Source organism: Tubulanus polymorphus, chromosome 1, assembly GCF_964204645.1.
Source record: "Tubulanus polymorphus chromosome 1, tnTubPoly1.2, whole genome shotgun sequence".
Taxonomy (NCBI): domain Eukaryota; kingdom Metazoa; phylum Nemertea; class Palaeonemertea; order Tubulaniformes; family Tubulanidae; genus Tubulanus; species Tubulanus polymorphus.
The window spans coordinates 5,373,955-5,397,806 of record NC_134025.1 but is presented as its reverse complement, the minus strand read 5'-3'; the positions used below and the strand labels follow the sequence as shown (position 1 = coordinate 5,397,806).

The window sequence follows — 23,852 nt, the reverse complement described above, 5'->3', positions numbered from 1 at the left end:
TATGGTAAATTGATCATCGATGGACGGCTCGGTCCTTCCCATTATGTCAATACTAGATGAGCAATGAATTTACAAGATCCGTGCGCCGGTAAAACTGCGAACAACCGACGCATACCTCGAACATCTGTGGCTGTACACAATAGCCAATATTGCGGTTAGACTACTGTTGTATGCGCGACTCGGGTGGTGATTAATGAGTAAGAAAGATAGAGCTTCTTATCTTCTTGCGTGTCGCGTTGAACCAACCGTACGGGGAGACAGTTGCCGTCACAGCTCGTGCCGAACAGACGAGCTTGAGAATCTATCTATTCGAGGATTTATTTTACGACACAACATGATGACACGGATCCGTAGTATCGTTCTGTTTACGGATTTAATGAAATGTGTAGTAAACAAAGTAGCAATATTTCATTAAGTGACATTGAGTCCTTTGCATTCGATCTCATTAGGTACGTAAGTATTTCAATGTATATTTTTGCTAGAATTCTTAAATATTTTATTTAATCCCTTAATTTACTTACCCCCAATTTTTATCACTACTTACAGTAACCCAAGGTATGGATTGGCAATGACGATGTCATGATTGAAGTTGCGCATTGGGATGATGTAAAATATATAAATATTGCGCCTATATCAAAGAAAGAGCCTTTTTGTCTCGTTTTATATAAAAATAGTGCCTCGGGTTCTGCAATGATATCGTACCCGCGTGTAAACAAGATAATTCCGTTCACTTGTGTGTGTAGCATTAACCGTTCAGTTCAATTACCTTATATCTTATTTTAATGAAATGCGCAAATTCCACTCATGAATTTTGCGCAATTCTGATATTCGTTTTTATCGACATTGTTCGGTGAATATTTGTGAAAATTTACAATTGACGCAGCTGTATAAATTCATTCAAAATGCATCTTAAACTCACGGCGCTCGCAGCGAGAAATCGCAGACGCGCGAATTTATTAAATTCAATCCATGGACGTAACTAAACTAAAGTGTTGGTGGTTCATTCATCCGTGTTCAAACTCGAAGTAAAAGCGACTAATTATGCCAATAATATTTCATCTTATCTATCAAATAATGACGAGTTTTTTTATCGTATACGGCGCCGAGCTAATAATGACCATAAAACAAAAGCAAACGCGCTAAATTGCCAGACCAATTTTGTGAGTTTATTAGCTGCTGACAGCTACAGTAAATGGATCTAAGCCTCGTGTAACGTATGGCAGAGTTGGACTATAAACGCATAAACGAACATTGGAAATTACAAACAAGTCCAAACTTAATTAAGTCTCCAATTTGCTAATTTCTGGTAACTTTCATGGGTAATTGATTATAAAACATGATTCAATTAGTTAGGATATTGATAAAGGGTGCGAGAGAATGACGATAACCGCGTGGCTACAGTGTCTAGAGCTGCGGAATTTCAAAATGCATAATCATTACACAATAGATTTGATTTAGAGGATTTTATTCATTAAGTATGTATATCTTTGTCGTTATTAATCTATCGATGTATTTGATTCGATTTGTTTCAATATTTCATCTATCGACCATATGGTGTCATATACTACGTTACGTAGGAAACCGTAACAATTAGTTAATTAATAATGTATTGCTAAATTTGTACATATGGTTAAATGATATCTATATGCGTAAATGTTCCGTTCCTCTCCCGAGTGGGCACTCTATCCAGAAGAGACAATACGAAAATAATTAGTCCCGATAAGATGTCGCTTATAATCCGGCATGAGAATAAACGAAAGCATACTAATCTGCGGCGAAAACTACGTATTATGCACAAGTTTTCTTAGAAATAGGAGCGCATTCGTATTATTTTCGCGGGAACTTCTTTTCAAACGTTTTCTTCGACGCGCTATTTTCGCATCGGATTAAGTTGGGCAAAAACACGAGACATATTGACTGAAATCGCTTGACTCAAAGCATCTCATAGATGTATTCATGCGAAGATAAATAGACACAACCCCACATTAGCTTTTGATTAAACGCGATTTTTTCAAAATCTGAAGTACGTGGAATGCTATTCAGTTTTAAGTTCGTTGTCGAGTCGACGAGCTGCGCTGACGATGTAATGATTACGAATTGGCCAGCTATCAGTAGCAACTGTGCATTTTGCTATTGTCATTTTTGTTGTACAGATTTCCAGCGAGGGTCGCTATTGCTCGCGACCAACTAGTCCATAAAAATTACAATACAGATGACCCCCCTGTCCTTTTATCAATGCGCGCACTGTTGAAACGTCGGTCATTTGATTTGGTACTGCTTTCTTCACGCTTCGTTTAATAAATCATATAGCGTGCAACACTTGTCGACACAGATCGTTACCCAGTACGGAAAGTTTTACTGAAATTTTATACTTGAGTCATCTGCGTGCATTTACATATATACAGCGTATTCGAAATGGAATATATCACCGTTTAAATATTTGTCTATGGATTCTAACTGGATTTTCGAAAATATTCAATTCAGATCAAGGTTTGTATCACAATTCTAAGACTAACAAATTAGAGTATATATCAATTGATATAACAGATCTTACGTAAATGTTTAGTTCTATTTGACCATTTGGTGTACAACAAAATGTAACGTAGGCTTACAGTATTACGTTTCTGTTTTTATCATGTTCTTTATCAAAAACAAATTTTTTTGTAAACACTTTTAACACGTTTTAAATTGTTATCAAGATTATACAAAATTAGGTTTTCGACAAGGAAGATGTTACTTCGCATGTCCAATGCGCTAAATTATAGGCCTCTTCGTCCATGTATTTTGTTTATTATTGGTCTGTATTCTCCATCATAGACAAGTGAAGCCACTTAGCTTCGATATTGCCCTCAGAAACCGCATTGTTTGCTATCATGTGTGTGGGCCGGTAAAAATACGACCCCCAAACGCTACCGACGACTTAAGAAACTACTAATAATCAAACAGTCTTCTTCCAATCTCGCACTGCCTCGGGACTTCGATGCGATACATCGGATGTATTTATTGGTTGGCCACGCGGTTGTTGGTGCTGCACAGTTTTCAAATAAATGGCCCGACTGAAGAATCTGCGGGGGTAATCGGCCATAAAGCGCGATCTTAATGATAGGCCTATCTTAATGAGATACAAGCTAATCATGTCCCAATTCTCTATGTAATCATCAATCACTATTCATCTGCGGACACCCGCGTCTAAACTATTTTCTATCACTGTCACTAGTCTTGTTCGAACAAGTGGCAATTATTCTATACTACCAGCCCACCCTGTACAATCACGTTAAATTCAGTCCTAGCTATTCGCGTGACGTCACGGCGTGTCATATTTGTACCGTCTGGAGCACCAAATGGGTGACTGCCATTTGACGGCCCATATTACGCATGCGTATACTCGGCGAATAACCCCCATGGATTGATCATCGGCGAGGTGTTAGTCAGTACATAAACTTCTCCTATTTGATAGAATTCATGCGTCGGCATAAGGCCTGATGTTTCATGTTCCTTTCAAGATTTTTTAAATCATATTTGCTGTATGATAATGGAGTTAACTTTCCTTCATTATCGCGTTGTTGACATCTATCATCTTTTCATAAGCAAGTGGCTCTTCGATCTGTCTTTGGAGGCTGGTGATGACGGGGTCACCGCCTGACTACGCAATTTCAGTAATGTTGCTCCAACACTATATGACAGATTCTCTTTACTATTAGACGAACCACTTACAGGGTTAAAAAGGTTACTGGATAGCATATTTCATCGCTGTTCAAGCCATGTTTGTCTAACTCTTTTGCAGGTCATTTCCCCGCATAAAATATAGACTTGTAACTTCGTGTGTTCACCATATGTCCAATCAAGAGAAATTTATACTCACCTTTTAGTGAAAAGGTTTTATTCTAATTTGGTGCTCATCACGGGAAGAAACGTAATCTCGGACTGATTTAGCTCGCATTGGCCTAACGGGATTTCACTTATCGTTATACTAATTGATACCCATGGGGAAATAAGATTATCCGACGTTATAAAAACTTTCCTCTTAAGCTTAAACTTTATCAACGTCAGTCTTTGAACAATAAGATCTTCAATTTTTCACTTCGGTCTGGACCCGGGATATTTATTTATCTACCCTTAACGCATACGGCCATATGTTTGGTTTGTGAGCGTAAGTTCTCTCCACCCGTTTTGTGGGTAATCCTGTCTGAGTCTACCTGTTTCTATTCAATCCCAACAGGAGGTTATCACATGACTTAAATATGTTATCTCTCTTCAACATACCTTCCTCAACAGCTTGCTCACGTTCTGTATTGCTGAAGAAATAGAGGAAGATGCTATGTGCAATACGGATTGAAACAAAAAACATATATGTATATACAAGACGCAATGACGTTTTTTAAGGTGGTTATTTCTATGGATAGATTCTCATGTGATATGTAATGAACACAATAGGTAAGAAATAATACATCTGCAATATTTTACATAGACCGCATACTTTATGAATATTTTACATTCTTTGATACTATAAACATTATTTACAACATTCTCAAAAGTATTGGCCAATACGTACTTCTTCTCTTTCAAAGATTTTTCGCAAAAAGAATTTAGGTTGTGCAGGTATCAATATGATTCGTAACTAGGACGGCGATTCAAGCGTCTGTCTTTTGGACACCAGTGGATGATTCTCATTGTAAAATTGATTGCACAAGTAGAATTTCTCTGTCGGGTTTATAAGTTATCTTGAAACTCAACATTTGTTTAAACTGTTGATAAATCGAGGTGCCCCAGCGCTGATGCTAACAACTCGGTAAATTTCCGCATCCGCCTTTAATGTGTTTACCGTAAAAAAAGAGATTTTCACCAGCGTCGGTCTTTTAGATACTGAGCTGTCAGCTCTTCTTTTTCTATAAACAGTTTTTTTTCCAGTAAATAGATTATCTAAAATAATTTTGCGATGCTCAGGAAGTAACACTATTGAAAAATGATTTACATTCAACTTTTTTGTTTTACAAGTAACGCAGATATTAAACTCAAAATAACTAACAAGTACAATTATTAGCCTACATTTTAAGCCAAAAACGAACCGTTAAGCTTTATAGCCTTTGGCTTCGTTCAAATCGTTCGATGTTTTTGGAATGAAAGGTGTTTTCTCTTTTGATGAACGGGAATTAAATCCGAATGGTTTTTACAGTCACTATCTCTATTTCCCTCGCTCTCGTTTGTTACGTGGTTTGATGTGAAGAGAGTTGGCTAAATCACCTGGGATTCTGTCTACTGCGATAACGTGTTACGCTCGCCAGCGAGTTTTACGGTAGCAAATTCTCAGATAATGAAGTGGCTTATATAATATGCACGTGCTTTTCCTATTGCAGCATCAGAAATATATAGCATTTTGCTGTGAAGTTATATCTGTAGCGTCTTGTCTTGGAAATGTATTTTCTCGTGTCGAAAGCATCCATTGATTTCCAGATTATTTTCTTGAGGTCATACTAAGTTGGTCGTTCGGGTCGGATTTTGTGTCTTCACCATGGCTTATATACTTCATTATTCAAATTACTCCAAAACTAAACTTGGGAATATTTTTCCAATGCTGAAGCTTGGAATCCATATCTGTATTTAGCTGTTGACGAAATACACAGAACCGTAAAATAGCAAAATCAAAAATATTCTTTGTATCTAAATTTTCTCTCACGTTTTCTCAGTACCCTGGAGATATTTTCTAAATAACTCTGAAGGCTAGTTTTTTATATCTTTTATTGAATTTCAACAATTTCCGATTGATTCTTTTAACTGTGAATAAATCATGTGCTTTCCCAATTAGCACCCGGCGCACAGCAGCCGTCAGCGACAAACACGACTTCTACTGGATTCGCTTGACCATTTTTGATTAGATTTTTCGCTCCGACGAAGAGCCTGATACCTCGCTACCGTCGATATCACGATCCGTCACCTGGACTCGAATGTCAACAAGCGTGTAATTAGGGCTAAAACCTAATGCGTTCTCCAGATCATAGACGATCGAATGATCACATGCGTTGAGTTTATATAACATCAAACGTACATGATATCGGGAACGATAGACCCGATAGAAACACGTTCGTTTTAGCAATTAGAGATGTTATATTATGTACTAGATGTGATAAAGTTCCTAACATTTCATTCGTTTTCTTTTTCGCGAATGCGTTCTTACAAAAATCCAACCAAGAGATATAGTTACTTGGGTGAACTAATCGTGCTCGTGTAAATCCCGAGATCCTTGAGATTACTCGATGAATTTCAGAAGCTTCGTGTTCTTCGACGTTCGGACTACGAATCTTCCCTACATACCTTTCTCAGCAAACCGTGAAATATTATGGCTGATAGAGAAAAGGTTTTATTGTGTGCTTCGAGCCTTATCTGTAGTACTTAAGCTGATAATGACGGTTCCATGATCGTGGAAACGCTTACTACATTTCACGGCTTAAATGAATTTTATAACTTAAAACAATTCTAGATAACTAACAACTACAGCGATCTTCTCTATTCGAGTAGTGTATATCCTTGGAAATGTTTGAGACATTCTTTCATGAATATAGATTAGCTTCCTACGGCGACCATCGCGAAGGCCTGAATAGATGATTTTTACCGTCTTTTTACTCAACAACGAAGGTAAAAACCAAATAAACTGGCGAGATTATCTTCTCGAATGAACCATCTTATCGCATCTCCGTAAAGCCATAAGAATTTTGATATCTCATACCGAGAAGGTGGGCGAAAATCCCATAAATGTCTAGATAGCAGATGCTGTGTTTTGAATTTATATTTGAAAAATTGATGAATGGAGGAATTTGTAACTTTTGACTAATACAGTTCTAGCCATGAAGCCATATCGTTACTATGACGAAGGCATATTAAAACGGGATCATATGCATCTATTTAATACATACACATATGGTTTGAGTGCAGCAAGTATTAACGGTTTTAGGTATCAATTTAACATAAAACTATCCACAGGAACGTTTACTGCACTATCAAATATTAAATTGCGTCGTTAAAGGCTCGCCATATCACGATTGACAAATCTCGCCATAAAACCGACGCAAGTTGCATTTAGATTCATGATTTTATTTCATCCTTATCCGGTTTAAGAGACTCTATTGGACAATAACTGATGAAACTGAATGTTTCTCTAGAAATTATGGTTACGTATAATTTACTGTTTAAAATTCAACGATGGAATACACAAATCATCTGGGGTAAAAGTCGCTGCAATATCCTGCTAAAAGTCATAAATCAGTACAATGATTATTTAACTTAAAAACTGCGCAAAGTTAGCGGGCCTGGAACTTCTAAATTACTTGAGATTGGAAATGAAGATCTTTAACTAGGTGGTTAAGTAACCACCTGATCTGTTCATCGTTACTCTTCATTGAATCCCACACCTTGCTCTCTAACTTGCCATGTTTTCACTGTAAATAAAGATGTATGTTCTGTATACCTCGGGATCTTTCAGCCCATTGGCGCTGATTAAATCGAACATGATACTCCACCGTGCAGATTAATTATAAATTTCGAAAGACTTTTCGCGAACTGAAGTTTTTTGTTATCTTTGATTTCATATACTATTTCTTAGTTTACACGTACGTGAAAAGCTTTAAGTTACGGGCTCCATATGAAATACATTACATTGAACTTGGTACAAAGATAAAGAGCCCATCAACATTAATATATACGTCTAATAACTATTGACATACAACTGTTTATCATATTATGCTTCCAAATGCTTTGTTATATTTGTATATATACATGTATTAAAATGTGTGTTGAAGTCTGTGCAAGCTTATCGTGTACCACATGCCGTTACACTATGTGATTTAATTTTATATAGTTATATCAAATATGAATATATTTACAATTGAACTAATACTATTATAAGCTAGTATACATATATATATTAGTAGGCCTGTATATCTTTGGATATATATAAAAGCTTATTAGAGAAAAACATTGTATTTTCCAAGCCAACGCCTTCTTCCACGCTCATCGAATTATCTGATTTAATATTTCTATTTATACATGAAGGAAATGCCAATCCAAATTTTCGTTTGCCGTCTCATCTTTCCGCACAATCAATGATCAAATTTGCGATATCGGTGGCTACTGATGGAAAACATTACGGATGAATCCGGCGACGACGTTATTTCGATGTATCGATGTACGTATATACAACTGTATGACAGGGCCGATGCAATCCAGTTTGAAACATAAATGGATTTGCTCATCGCCGACAAATTAGTTTCTCTCCATATATAGCTACGATTCTGTGATCGAACGGTGACTTTCGTGCGTCGCGAAGATTCTGGTAAATGCCACAGCTTCTCAAGAGAAGAAAAATCATTTGCGACCGGTTCAGATTTCCAACTGTCAGCTCGAGGAGAACTATGAAAAAAACGGCGCTCAGTGTCTCTATGATGGTATCGTGTGTTAACGAAATGATTGAGCTTTTTATCTTAGTTCTGAAATTTCTACTTTCAATCCTAGGATTCAAAGAAACCGTGCGGTGTCCTGACATCCGTATGGGAAACTCTTTAAGATGAACGATATTATTTCAAATAACCACAGACAAATTGTCGACGATGCGAATCGCTGAGCTTTCATTCGACCGTGGTAGATTAAACATAAGTTTTCTGACGGAAGAAAAGAAATTCGTGACAAAGCTGCGTCCCGTCACCATGGATACAAATTTTCTTTATAGTTTGCAAAAGAAATTCAATACGGCAGACTGATGATGAAGCCGGTATGTCCTTACACGAGCTATTCATAACGTTAGCATTTCATCCTGAAAACCGAAGTCGGGACATTCGATTCAACATGATTATTTTTCATGGTGATGTAAACCGCATTCAAGCTATGGAACTCAAAAGTAACGATTGCACAACAGAACCATCGATTAGGATAAGACATAGACGAATTAGAAAAAACGAATTCAAATGGACAGGAGTGTCTTTCCTCAATTGGCTAAATGATTCACCTAAGCTTGTATCTATGACTGATAATGCACCTGCTCTCCCTGAGCCGATACGCAATGCAAACCCCATCATGTTGCTGATTAAAGGCAGTTCGCTCTCCCTGCAGCTGACTCCACTGGGTACTGGGAGATGATGGCTTGCCATCAACGGGAAAATCTATATAAACGCGGTCTTTGTCCACACGTCAGGTGTCACCGGGAAGATATCATTACCTGCATGCCGTCTATGTTTAATGTCTTCGGATCAGAGTGGTAATCAATAGCAATATTACCATTAATATTTATATGAGAGTGACACATAAATTCATCGCGAATTACTGATGGTATTTATCTTTCTCATGTAGAAATATAGCAATATATATACAACATACTATTTTTAAGATAACCTTACACCTAATTGATATTGAGGCACTCCCAAACTACCGACTAATCTATTTTCAGTAAATTACTTTTCCCTTTTTTACTTTTTTTTTATATACAGTACGAGGATATATCAGTTTATTTCTCGCGGAAAGATTTCTATGGAGAATTTTTTATTCCTTTTGTTTTTCGTCATTTTCTTTGTTTATGTCACTTTCGTTGTATATTTTGTTTTTTACCTTCTTCGACATAGGTAATGCCACCTGCATATGCATGCATTCCAACAGAACATATGCCTGTGTAGTGGAAAGTGAATAAGTTATATACTTTATCTTTAACTGGTCTGACTAGAATCGAAAACAGCTACTCGGTTATCTTGGAACACATTACTCGCTGTGTTTACTTGTCTGAACTTAATTGTTATGTTTCTTGGATTTAGAGATGAACATATATCGCGAACGTACCTACCGTGGTGTATAAAGTTGAAAATTTCATTTTTACGAATTCGACATCAGGTGGCATTCATTCCTCGTTATAGTTGTCACTATTGATATGCTTGCCGACCTGCCCATCATTAGGGCTAAGATTTGAAAGTATGAACATTTCTCTCTCGTAATTTGTTTGTTTCTAGATTTGTACTGTAATTGTGATAAAAACCGGAATAAACTAGACAGACTTCATTCTGAATATTTCGTATTTATTTCTATTTTACGGTATATGCTGTTTGAGAAATAAAAGGCAGTTGTCGCTTTGTAGCGTACGAATATGAAATGAAAAAGTCATTTGGACTGTTCATTCCACATCACGCCTTTCTGTCATATGATTGATATTTTCGATTTTTTGCCCCGCAATATAGTATGTGTATTGTATGAGGTACTGGGTGAAGTTGCGGGACTTTTGTATTGGAGCCATATGTTGTCGTTGTTTTGAGAAAAAAAGAAAATGTTCTACAAGTAGGTTTTATTTTCAATGAAAATCGACCGAGCTTCGCACATGCTATAGTTAGAATGTCATAGCAACATAAGGGCGACCAATAAAGAATCTGAGATATTCATAATTTTTCTCATACACGATACATACAAATGCTGCTGCCTGTACACATCTGTGTAGGAAATATAGGATTTCGCAAAAGAATCTAAAATATTTGAGATGAGCCAAGGCTTCTTGACAGTAAACACATATGAAGTGTGGTGAATATTGATAACTCAAGGGAATTTTGTACTTTGGGACGTCACTTCATGAGTCGTGCGAATTCGATTTCTTAATTGTGTATAACTTAAAGCTGTACGTATAAATGAAAGTGGAGAAGTTTCATTCACTTGAGGCGTTCGATGCTCTCGAGGCACTCCAGTTACTCGGCAAGAATTATGCGACATGTATGTCCAATGGTTTCTCGTTATGCTGTACAGATTTGCCCCTGGGTATACCCTCAATTTGCGATAATCTAACATTCCATGATGCGCAATTCTTACGTGCAATCGTTTATGAAGAAGTGAGATTATAAAATCGCCACTTGTTTCGGGTAAAATCTTTGATTTTCGATATAACGATATCCGTTTTTATCAAGATCATGCATATGGCAGAATTTCACTGGTCGTTTTAATTCGACGCTAAAAGATTGTTGGTAACTTGTTTCTGAGATTATCGGTACTCCACAACCATTTGTTTTTCCATATCAATTTATTTGTTATCATCTTTTGCACTTCGCACACAAATCACCTGACTTGCGAATTGATGCATTTTGGCTGGTCAGAGATTTTATCATGAGATACGGTACATCATTTCGTGAATTCTTCCCCGATTTCGACGCTAATCGTCGAACCGGAAACGACCGAAGCGATGTGGTGCTGTCAGACAAAACGAACAAGAGAAGGGATTTTTTTTCGACTGACAATGTGCCTCAGCTAGTCTCGGCGTAATATTGCTGAGCAACGGAGAAGAATAATAGAATACAGAAGGGACACAGCTGTCATTCGTCTCCAGCAAGATCGTATTGATCTCAACATTCGAATGAAATGATGGCAGGCATAATCTTCCATAACCAGAAGAGATTACAGACTGAACCCGTTTCAATTTATAACTCATTTGATTGGATTCATTCACGAGGACGATAATTCATATTCTGATGCATAGGTTGAAAGGTCGCGTTGTCGCGATGTCGTCGAAGCTTTATGTATTGCGTCGTAGATGCACTTGTATATATCAGAATTGTCAGTTAGAATAGCAATTCGCTTCATTCGCCTAAAGGCTGTTTCATTTCACTCAAATGATGTTCACGGAATAATCGTGATTCAAAACTTCCGTGCAGAATTGTATCTTGATGCCGATTGTGTGGTTTCAGAGCCAAGATGAATTCCCGATCCCGGCACGAAGATGCCTATAATGAACGCTATAAAGCCGTTGTAAATCTTATTTACAGCTCTCTGATAAATCGGACTGATCCATCTTATTGTATTACCGTTACACTTGTTGATGACCGCTATGTGCGGCGCATGTAAATCAGCGTTCGCGCTTCGCCGTACTTGGATTCCCCTCGTGAAAATCATAGTGGCAGCAAGAGACTGGGGGAGAGTACCGCAATAGAATCAAATCAATTTCAAATTTTTCAACTATTTGTCTTACGATTTTGATTGTACAGCGTTCGGAATCATAATCCGAAATCGTAAACCTTCAGTTTCAAGCACGGCATCGGTCTTCATCAGAATGTTCAGTCGTTTTACGGAATGATGCATGCGATCGTGATGTATTTTGGGTCGTTCGGCGCATCTCGAAACACACAGCGAATAGTCATTAATGCAGATGCAATTATAGCATTAATTATCTGCGTCATTCTTTCTGCCGGGATTCCGCCGTGCTATATAGCTAGATACGTATATACGTAACGCCTTTCACTGGGGTTTTATTTTGCCGAGTTTGTTCCTCACCACCAGTGCATCCAATATATGTCTTAGATGAATTTGCCATGTATACCAGTTTAGGGCCCAAGTGTTGATGCTGTGGCAGTGATGCTAAAAGAGGTAATGGTGGAGATGTTGATGATGGTGATGCTGGAGAAGGTGATGGCAGAGATGGCGATGCTGATGGTCATCCAGTCGACCAGTCGTCCATCAGTCGCCCAGTATACCATGTCACCTGTTTACAGTCGGTGGGTCTTATCACGTCAAGAACCGAATCACTACGAACGTATGGAATATGTTCCTATACACCCTTGCACTATACCCGGTACCCGATATTCTACAATTTGGCCCCAGTTTAGTTCGGTAGAACAGAAATGTAGGCTTTCTTACTCGCCAAAACTAGTTAAATTAGATTAACTACGTATAAGTTTGTTCAGTTAGCGCTCCCAACCTACTCGAATCTAAAAAGGTGCATTGGCCGCAGATGGCATCATCCAACATTCTCTGTATCTGCCACAGTGCAGATATTGTATAATCAATTGCTAGCATGGTGGTAAATTATTTAATTAAATCTCAAAATGAACACCGTGGACAAGATGTCCCGGTTATCGATAGCTTTATGTCAAGAGTAATATCCGACTCGTTCAATTCACCGTTGATATACTTTCATTATACGGGTATAAACGTACGGTTGAAAAGAAGACGATTTGTTGTTGATTCTGCTTCCAATATTGCGGTGCGAACATGTTACTACAGTTTAGCATTAAGCCTGTGTTTTATTGGCAATAAGCAATATTATATTGTAACCGGAACCTCACTTGGGGGTATTGTCAATCAACTATTCATTCGGTGGTGGCTACACGTCATTTCCGCTGGACCAGCCTGTACTATATTGTGACGGTGATGCGGTTTTTTGGTGAGAATACTGCGCTATCAACCATACACCTTTGTTTCACATTTACTATATATATACGAAGTGTCCATAAAGAATGAAGTGATGGAATGATAGCCGCGCTTATTATATGCTCTTCGTTTGTTCTCGTCGATGCGGAAGATGCGCTGCTGGGATTAAGTGACACAAACGCCTCCGGCAACAGACGTGATATTATGACTGAAGAACGAACGATATCGAATATGTATATTACCAAGGACAACCACCAATGATTCATCTATACCAGTGTTTATTACTAAACACATAATGTACACATACATATTGAGTTTTAAATCACATTCCCCCGTAGCTGGTAATTTTCACTTAAATGTACTTCAGCGCATGTTTCATCGATGGTGGATATCGGCTAAGTAATGTAAAATCCATTACTTATATCAAATTAACTTCTGCGTAAAATAGTATACAATGTGCGATCAATTGTAACATATAAAATACGAAACTTTGAGGAAATATTGCACATTATTTCATAGGATTTATAAATTTCCTCTACTCGCAAAAATGTGCTTAAACTTCGGGATTTAATGTTAGAGATCGTGGGAAAGTGGAATATACTCTTCGTTCAACGTTATCCCTGAAGTGTTTAGTACCAAATACAAATCTGCCATTTCAGTAATTTATCGTCTCGCTTTTCTTTAGGGGTAAATGCTCTATCAATTTCTTCAGGCATTTTGCCGGCGTACCAGTCACATGTTATCAAAAATTCATTAAAGGAATGTTTTTCGATTATCGTTTATCGTTTTTCTTTTTTAGATCCCATCCGATATAAGCTATAACACGATGCATTGGTTCAACACATAAGCAAGAGAGACTGCTGAAAATCGGGCAACATCGCGATGTCTTCCATGGCTAAGATGTGGCGAAATATTTGTATTGGCTTACTAATGGTGCTACTCAGTGTTAGTGTATCCGCGGCATTACAGCGAGTCATCAAAATCGGTAAGTCGTGATCTCTCAACCGGCCAAACGACCGAGGTTAATTGGAATTTTATCCCTCCGATTCACTTGTTTGCGGACGGGCGTTGATTTCGGAGCTTTGCCGTAGAAGAAACAATTATTAGATCGTGGCTGGATAGGCACGTGTGTTGTTCCTCTAATGGCAGTCAACTGCGACTTTTTACTTCGCTCGATAAGGCCACTATGACGCGCTGTGACGTCACTCCGATAAACGGCACCAAAGAAGGCTGAATAGAATAACTTGTGAAATGTTTTTATATTTTACAACTCTGGATCTTTGCAATGTGGTGAATTATATCGGCACACACCACATAAGTCGTTAATGTTTATACGCATTTATCGAACGATAGATGAAAACGCAATAGTTATACAGAGAATTACGATTTTGATTCGATCAATATAACGACGTATTTGATTGGCGTTAGCGACAAAACATCATTCACCGCTGCCTGGCTGTCATATGAATTTGACGGAATTGCTCGACGTCAATTTACGGCTGACGAACGCCGTTCAGCAAAAAATGATTGCCAATAAAAATGAACAGTAATGATTTCATTGAATGTCATGATTAATTCCATACTAATTCGACCGAATTAATCTTGTATTCGGCTAATCTTCTTTACAATTATTCAGCTCTCGTTTTCGGGAGTTTAAGTAGGCTACGTATCAAGATGAACTGAAATGTGAACTGGTTAATGCTCGTTTGTATTATATGCATACGGTGGTAATAGCCTTTTGTGTGCTCTGACGAGTATCTTGATGGTCATTGATAATAAAAGGTTTTTTTTATCACTGAACTCATCAAAAACGACTTGTATATATGCGCCTTTTCTATCATGAGCCAATAAAATTTCATACATACGTACGTTTTGATGAAATCCCAAGTAAACCCTTAAATGTTCTCTTTCGATATGGAATAATGCATTATCTGTACCTGATAATGTTTTTTTATGTATATCGTTTTACGTTAATCATCGTGCTGGGATATGAGATGGAAAACTAAAATCATATCGTATTTAATTGCAAGCTTCATTCACAAGTATTATCAAAAACATTAAAAGTATCGTATCCTTTACTAACGCGTAGGTGGAATATTCGAACATCACAACGTAGGTCAGAAAAAAGCATTTGAATATGCCACTGATAAGATCAATGATAGACGAGATATCCTGAAGAATACGAGGCTTCTAGCGGAAATAGCCCAGGTGCCGAAAGATGACAGCTTCCATACATCTCGAAAAGGTAAGAAACGAAAATGCGCATCGATCTTTTTTCCCATTAGTCGTAAAAAGACCTGAGAATCCCCGGAGATGAAGTAAATGTCGGCGCTAGGATCCCTGAACGAATGAATATTTACTCCGATGAATATGCATCAATGCCCGACGACAGACAGAAATTGAATCTATATATATGTATATACGTATGATAAACAATGATTGAAAAGTTCTCACTTCTCTATCTATCTATGATTGATTCTTTATCTACTATACTTGAATGAAAACAATTTCGTATTTGTTGGCCCTTCTTAGCACGATTCCTGATAAGCATGAGAATGAGTTGAAAAGTAATGCATTTAAATATATGTTATATTTGATTAGTTTCCATTATTCTGGTATTTCTAAGTTCATTCATGGTGTTCATTTATTCTTGCAGCTTGTCATCTACTTCAAAGTGGCATGGCTTCCGTATTTGGGCCGATGTCCAGCCTGTCGTCCGCTCATGTTCAGTCGATCTGCGACGCTCTGGAAGTGCCGCACATCGAAACACGCTGGAGTTACCGCAACTTTAAAGATTTTTATTCTGTTAATTTGTATCCTCATTACACATCGCTAAGCCAAGCGTACGTAGATATCGTGAAAGAACTGAAGTGGGAAAAGTTCACCATTTTGTACGAAGATAACGAAGGTAAGCGTCAAGTCGTTGCCTACGAAGAAGCACAGTCTTAGTCTTGTCAATATTTTCTTTCCGATTACCTTTCTTTGAGGTATGAAATTGCGAGAATTCACGTGCGAAGCGGTAATGCTTTTCGGAGTATAATGATCATTCCATGTGGATTTTGTTTCACCGCGCTGCATTTGCCGTCTGAAATTTGACAACAAACTAATTACCGTCTCTGTCGCAACTGCAATCAGCGAATACCGTGTGCAATTAATTTAATTTAACCAAACTATCTCAGGCGAAAATTTATTTGACCGTCATTCGCACGGAAACTTTTATGACTACGTATTTGCAGAGAATAACAAATTGGAAATTCTATTAAGATGAATATAATGTAATAAATGTATATAAAGCATGATCAATGAATATCATGCCCATGCACATATCATTCCAGGTTTAATACGGTTACACTCGATACTGGAAGCAAAAAATCCGAACAATAAAAAGAAAAAGGAAAATGGTTCGAGCAAATACCAAATTACTGTTCGGAAGTTAGAGGCCGTCAATGGACAATATAAACCATTACTCAAAGAGCTGAAACTCCGCGGTGAAACGAAAATAATCGTTGATTGTCGCGTTGACAAAATAAGACAAGTCCTGCGCGAGGTAGTTACCATTTTTGGACACTTATCCTTAAAGGTTTATTCATGATTCGATAATGTAGTGCTAGTTTTTTCTAACGTATCCAATATTTGATGTCATCTTGACTGCAAGGTAAACTGTCATATATGGCCATTACACTGATTGCTAGTAGTGGTCGATGTTGGATAACACTCCTATCTGAACTGCCGGTAGCTATAAGTAGTCTTGTAAGCAGTGTACATGTCCTCAAATCAACGTGTATTATAAGTCTGCTTGTAAATTGACACTTTATGTGTGACTTAACTAAGCAGATCGTGAGATCAATTCGTCATATCGTCACCATTTGCCATTTAGCCGATTTTATTGAACTGATGAGTCTTTGAAACCTTATGAGTTATGTCTTTTTTAGGCTCTGCAACTGGAAATGTTGACATTTTACTATCACTACTTATTCACGACGCTGGTGAGTATTATACATCCAAAGAGATAAGTGCTTTAAGAGTCCTATCGTGAGTGCGAGTCTTTTGATTCATCCGACGCCGCATTGTGCTTAGAAAGACATCATTATCCATGACAAAAAACATAATCACTTTCAAATGTGCTTTTGATGATAATGATGATAACTTGGGCGTAATTTCAAATGACTCCGTCATGATTTGTCTGTTTTGCGGCCCACTTACGCCACTTTGGTAGATTGTATGATGACGTCATTTTCTCTCGTCTTCTCAGCCAAAAATACGACCCGTTCTAAAGCCTTCTTTCTCATTTTTGATGACAGGATATGGGAATATTGGATCTGAATGATTTCAAAGACGTTGGTGCGAATATAACTTCCTACCGAATCATTGACCCTCAAAACTCGTTGGTGTCTGACGTATCGAGTGACTGGATGCTGGAAGAAATGAGCGGATCATTTTCTCCGATGGAGGGCAAACCAACAATCAAGGTAGAAACCTTGTTAGATAAATCATATCTGATACTGATAATCGATCAAACTTTTAACAAAATGGAATCGTTCCAAATAGATTTCGTAAACCATACGTTTTTGGATTGCGACTTGCACTTCAGTAACACAATATCGTGCGTTTATAATGGGTGACATATTTCACAGGTCTCGGTAAGCCCAAGTCACGTTAAGTTGCACTACTGCTTTCAGTACATGTATAAATATTTCATACCTGCAAAGATAGATATATATCCGTTCGATGAATTATCAAAAGCGCCGACATAAGATTTGGAAACAGAATGTAACATTTCTTTCTTGTTTGGAAAATCTCAATTCCCTTCGGGCTAAAGCTAAGGAACGTGAGATAAAAATTGAATAATGTATGAACAATAATATTCTAACATATGGAGTCAACCCGAAGGCGAGTAGTAATAAACCTAATGCAGTGCCAGTTATGCTTTGGTTTTCCTTTGTTTTTTTTCGCTGTACAGAATATTTCATCAACGGGCTTCACAGAAACGGTTGGTGGTGTTGTCTTAATAATGAATTAGACTGTATATATATATATTTACAGAGAGAGAGATAGGTGTATCTCTCAAAGCACAGATTACGGTTTATATTAGTATTAGCTATAGATATCTACAATTTCTGTTCTGATTTCTATTATCATATACTTGTTCAATTCTATTTTAGAAAAAAAGATATTCATTCAGACTTTTTGCTTGTCCTTTTGTTTCTCGATATCGTGGACTGAATAGCAGAAAATTGAATTTTGTTTTCGCAGCACTCAGTTCTTTATTAGCTAATGTATCGTTTACTTTCAATTTTCGCTCTATAATGGAGTAAAATCATCGCATGATTGTTCGACTTTCCATATTTTGCACTTGACTATTGTTTTAATGTTGATGGAAACACGGTTTTTAATCTAGAAGTGGAAAACATATCTGAAATGATACATTAGATTGACTATTAATGAATTTGATATAGAATCGTTCGTATTTGAATTTGAAATTTGCAACCCAGTTGGAATGAAGGTTTTTATCTATTCATCTTTCTATCAAGTAATAACTGGTAGATAGCAGTAAAACCTAATTGAAACGCTTCCATTGATATCGCGTGTTCGTCGGTAATTTCAAAATTTCGACTTTATTGAATTTAGCAAATGACGAACTGATGACGGGAAATGAGGTTCAGCCGACTGAAGTCTCGAAAGTATTGATCCTGCTAACTCTATTCTGGGAGCCAACTCCCTGCTTCCCCTAAACCTCTGAAATACCCTCAAATACCTCGTAACATCGTGTATCACCAAATAAATGAAAAGTGTTCTTTTATAGACGGAAACTGCCCTAATCTACGACGCTGTCCATCTGTTTGCCACAGCTTTGGACGCTTTATCGGGTGCATTGGATATTACTGTAACCCCGCAGTCGTGTAGTGCTGGAACCGCCTGGTCACAGGGCAGCAGTTTACTTAACTATTTGAAAATGGTACGTTAAAAACATTTCCTCATTCAACTATCAATAATATCTATTCAATTATTCTTTTTACAGATTTATTGCTGATTTTAGCCAATATAATACTGCATATTTTACGTGTGAATTTTTATGTGTGGTTCATAAAATATTTTGGTTTATTTCTTTCGGACGATCTAAATAGACTACCAGATATTTGATACATATAGTCATTACGATCGCACTACGTATTCCACTTGACTATATTTACTCAATGAAGCAGTACATAGTCTTCCAATTTATTCCTTCTAATTAGCGTCTCATTGTTCTGTGAGTGTAAAATGGTGTAACGCGTCTATGTTCTTTCAGGCGGAGATTAAAGGACTAACGGGAGACATAAAGTTCGACAGTAAAGGTCTCCGTTCTCATTTCCGGTTGCAGCTAGTTGAACTGACGAAAAAGGGCATACTGAACGAGGTATTCCGAATCCATTGACGTCATAAACCCGATATATAGATGCATTGATCGCCATCCGCCGCAGATTCATAGCTGCTATAAACGTGACAAACCCATAAAATATCTCTCTACTTGTCCTAACAATTTGATTTAACTGCCAATTTATACACGACCTACGTTTACTTAAACGAAAAGTTATCCTAATATTCCGCACATCAAACTGTTTAGTCAAATATTGACGTACAAGCGTTGTAAAACTGCGTGCTCTCCTTTAATTAAAGATCGGTGTCTGGGAGACGGGCAAAGGTCTCAATATATCAAAGGAATATTCTACGTATCGCCACGAACTAGAGAATTCGTTGAAAAATAAAACGCTGAAGATCACGACTATTCTGGTAAGAACGACACCAGGTATATTAGAACGATAAACACACTCAAACGTGGTGAACGGATAATAACATAAAAACCCACTATCTACAGATCAAAAGAATTTAAAAACAAGAATTGGTGCCACCTGACGATGATCTCTAGGGTGAGATCGAAACGTCGTGTCTTATATATATTTTAGATTGAATAAATAAATTCTTGTTTTTAAATTCTTTTAATCTGTAGATAGTGGGTTTTTATCTTATTACCAGGTATATTCATTGTCAAATTCGCTGAAATTGGCTACGAGGAAACTGCGATTCACATCAACATGTCGTGACGACTGAATCGTAAAATCGCGTCGCTGCACCATTCATACTTTCCAAAATAGAATTTGATTCTGCTCGAATGATTAATCCTCAAAATCTGAAACCGTATTTCAAAGAAACACATTGTATTCCTAGAATAGGTGTTCAATCCTCGGGACTAATTTGAGCATTAGTGTTAATAGAAGATTCAGTTTATATCATATCGTAACAACTTTTTGATTTCAATCGAAATAATTGTCTCTGTCGTATTTTCACCAAAATTAGGATGACCCGTTCGTTATGAAAAGTGAACCAATCAACGGCGAACCATTGAAAGGAAATGCACGATTCAAAGGCTACTGTGTTGACTTGCTAAGAGAGATTGCCGCAGATCTTGGATTCAACTACACCATCGAGCTTGTAGCCGACAAGAAATACGGGGCGAAAATGGACAACGGGGAATGGAATGGTATGGTTAGTGATTTGATTGATAAGGTAAGGGATAGATCTGAAATAAAAACCCGGTAAATTCACTACAATGGAGACGAGGTTTTTGGAGCAACGTCATTGATACCATGTTCATGTCAACATGCGTCGTAGAGATGCCTCTTCATTGGCGATCCGACGATGAAAACGATGAAAAAGAGCAGTTGCAGCACTTGATTCTATCCCGAGTGCAGATCGTACAGCGTATAGCGGACCACTTGAATACCCCGTTGGTATTTTTCTACGTCTGATAAAAATCCCCAATGAAATACCGTATATTGAGTTATCAGAATATGATGAATATATGATGAATCAGCTTGTGAAATATGTGTAAATTACCTAAGAAGTAACGTCTTTCTGGACAGTGTATATAATGATTTTATAGGAAATATCAACTTGATTTTAATCATAATTTTTCATCAATAGTCGTTGAAATATGATGTTCAGGAATGTTAATAAGAAATGATTTCCATGTTTTATCATTCAGAGAGCCGACTTGGCTGTAGCTTCTCTTACGATCAGCTACCAGCGAGAACAAGTGATAGACTTCACGAAACCCTTCATGAACCTGGGAATCAGCGTCATTTTCATGAAGCCGGTCAAGAAGAACCCTAGTTTGTTTTCGTTTCTGTCGCCGTTGTCTATCGATGTATGGATCTATATGTTAGCGGCGTACACGATTGTCAGCATAATACTTTTCGTTATCGCCAGATTTACGCCGTATGAATGGTATAATCCACATCCGTGCAATCCTGATTCGGATGTCGTAGAAAATCAATTCACCATATTGAATAGTCTCTGGTTTACAATTGGATCTCTCATGCAACAAGGTGGGTGTAGTTACTGACATTTATCATGCCAACTTAATATAGTATATATAGTCATCAAATACGTAATCAGTAATGGAAAACCATGAAGGATCCTGAAATCATTGAATGATACATGTATATCAACGAACCTATACTATATTGATAATTACTGTTATTTTCAACATATCCACGCCAACCCCTTCGTGATGAGACGTTCATTTGTTGTTTTGGTCTTTCCTCGGAAAGATATAATTGTATCCCATTAGGAAATGGATTGAAACAAGACTTATCTTACAGGTTCTGAAGTTGCACCAAGAGCAATTTCAACGCGTATAGTCAGTGGAATATGGTGGTTCTTTACGCTCATTATGATCTCTTCATATACGGCAAATCTTGCCGCTTTCCTCACTGTCGAAAGAATGATATCACCGATTCAGAGTGCCGAAGATCTCTCCAAGCAGACTGAAATCAAATATGGCACAATTTGGGGAGGTTCTACCTTTTCATTTTTCAGGGTAAGTTGTTCTTTTACGAAAATGTGTTGAATCCCCCAATCATATGAATGAAATCCGTTGCAACTGATTTTTCGATCAAAATTCCAGTCGTCAAAAATCCCAACCTACGAACGGATGTGGAACTTCATGGCGAACGAAGTGCCATCGGTATTCGTAAACACCACGAAGCATGGCATAGAGAGAGTTAAAAACGGTGACTACGCTTATCTATTGGAGTCTACTATGAACGAATATTTCACGCAAAGACAATGTGATCTTATGCAAGTTGGCGGACTTCTCGATTCTAAAGGCTATGGTATAGGAACCCCAATGGGTGAGTTACTAGGAAAAGAGATTCGTTTTTTTCTAATTTCAAATCTAATTATCTGACACCTTACTTGAATTGTATCCGTAGGTTCTCCTTATCGAGATGCTATTTCCGATAGCATTCTGAAATTACAAGAAGCGCAAAAGCTTCACTTTTTGTACAATCGGTGGTGGAAGGAAAAAGATGGCGGCGGTAAATGCACTAATGCCGAACCGAAAGATGCGAACGCGAATGAACTTGGAGTAGAAAATGTGGGCGGCGTATTTGTTGTTCTAGTCGCTGGACTCTTCTTATCTGTAATTATAGCAATAATGGAATTTGTTTGGAAAGCTCGCAAAAACGCGCGTGCCGAAAAGGTAGGTGTACGAAGTCAGTTAAGCTGTTATTTCATTCTAAATTGATTTTGAACACAGAATGATTAAATCATTGAAAGAGACACTCATTTTCATTCAAATGTCTTTTTGTAGAATAATATAGATTTGTACGGACAAAGAGTGGATCCAGGGTATAAAAAGGTAAATCAATGTCCACTACACATATTATCCTTCGTATATTTTCCAATTTTCTGATTATTCACACATGCTGGTTCAATGAATCGTTTCAGGATTCCATATGTACCGAAATGGGCAAAGAATTCCGTTTCGCAATTCGCTGTTTTAGTTCGTCCAAAAAGCCGGCTAAGAAAAGACCTACTCAAAATGATATCATGGACAATGGGATGAATTTATCCGTACCATTAACCGGACTAGTTCCCAGCCACACGGCAGTGCCGGGTCGAGAACTGTACGCATGACGGCGGTGTAGTGCCGATTTAAGCATCGAAGATAATATTAGCAGACGTGGGTACTGGCCTCAGGGCCACGAGTTTAACGACTTCGGGCGAGCAGACTATGATTATGGCGATAATGGCGCGGCCATGATTGTCACGAAGTGTTAGCGAACGCGATGGAACATTTCTTAAATCGGCACGTTGAACCAAGATCGATGCGACTGATCTTATTTCAACAAAAATAATAAAGCGATGTTTAGAATGAAAACCGAACGAGCGCAGTTGGGGAAGAGGTTTTTATTTTCTATGTATGATTGTAAATAATTTGTACAGTTTGGATCAATTTTTTCGACTATTGTAATGAGATGACCGAGTGACTGGTCGTGAAGAGTAATTTCATATCTTCCATCGAAACATTTAAGACTGTTTGAATAACTGCAGCGGTGTGAGTAAAAAGCGTGCAAATTTTTTATCCGCTGCCCATCAAATTTCACAACTCCGTCTTCTGTGAGTTGTGCGGGTTTGAAACTGATATCAGATTAATTTTCTCGGATCGTTATTCTGAGTATCAAACAATCGGATCGATATCTTCACATTATGATATAATACGCAGGTGCATCGTATATGTATAAAACGGGCATCGATATTGTTTATTTTTCTAGATTCTTAGACTTAAACACCTATAACCATCATGGATTTGTATAATGAACGCGTTTATACAATCATAGAGCTTACCGGTGAAATTCCACTCATCGCTCTTGCTCAAT

General features: G+C 37.6%; 1 protein-coding gene across 1 annotated transcript; it reads left to right on the top strand.

Annotated features, from left to right (window-relative positions):
- Positions 1-341: 341 nt before the first annotated feature.
- LOC141900681 (glutamate receptor ionotropic, kainate 2-like) lies at positions 342-23,659 on the top strand. The gene is made up of 16 exons (XM_074787681.1): positions 342-449; positions 13,949-14,134; positions 15,239-15,394; positions 15,806-16,057; positions 16,485-16,696; positions 17,082-17,135; positions 17,451-17,618; positions 18,953-19,105; positions 19,439-19,546; positions 19,807-19,920; positions 20,485-20,694; positions 21,173-21,515; positions 21,792-22,009; positions 22,097-22,322; positions 22,404-22,672; positions 22,921-23,659. The coding sequence occupies exons 2-16, from the start codon at positions 14,032-14,034 to the stop codon at positions 23,107-23,109; spliced, it is 2,775 nt and encodes a 924-aa protein (XP_074643782.1). The 5' UTR covers positions 342-449; positions 13,949-14,031; the 3' UTR covers positions 23,110-23,659.
- The last annotated feature ends 193 nt before the right edge of the window (positions 23,660-23,852 follow it).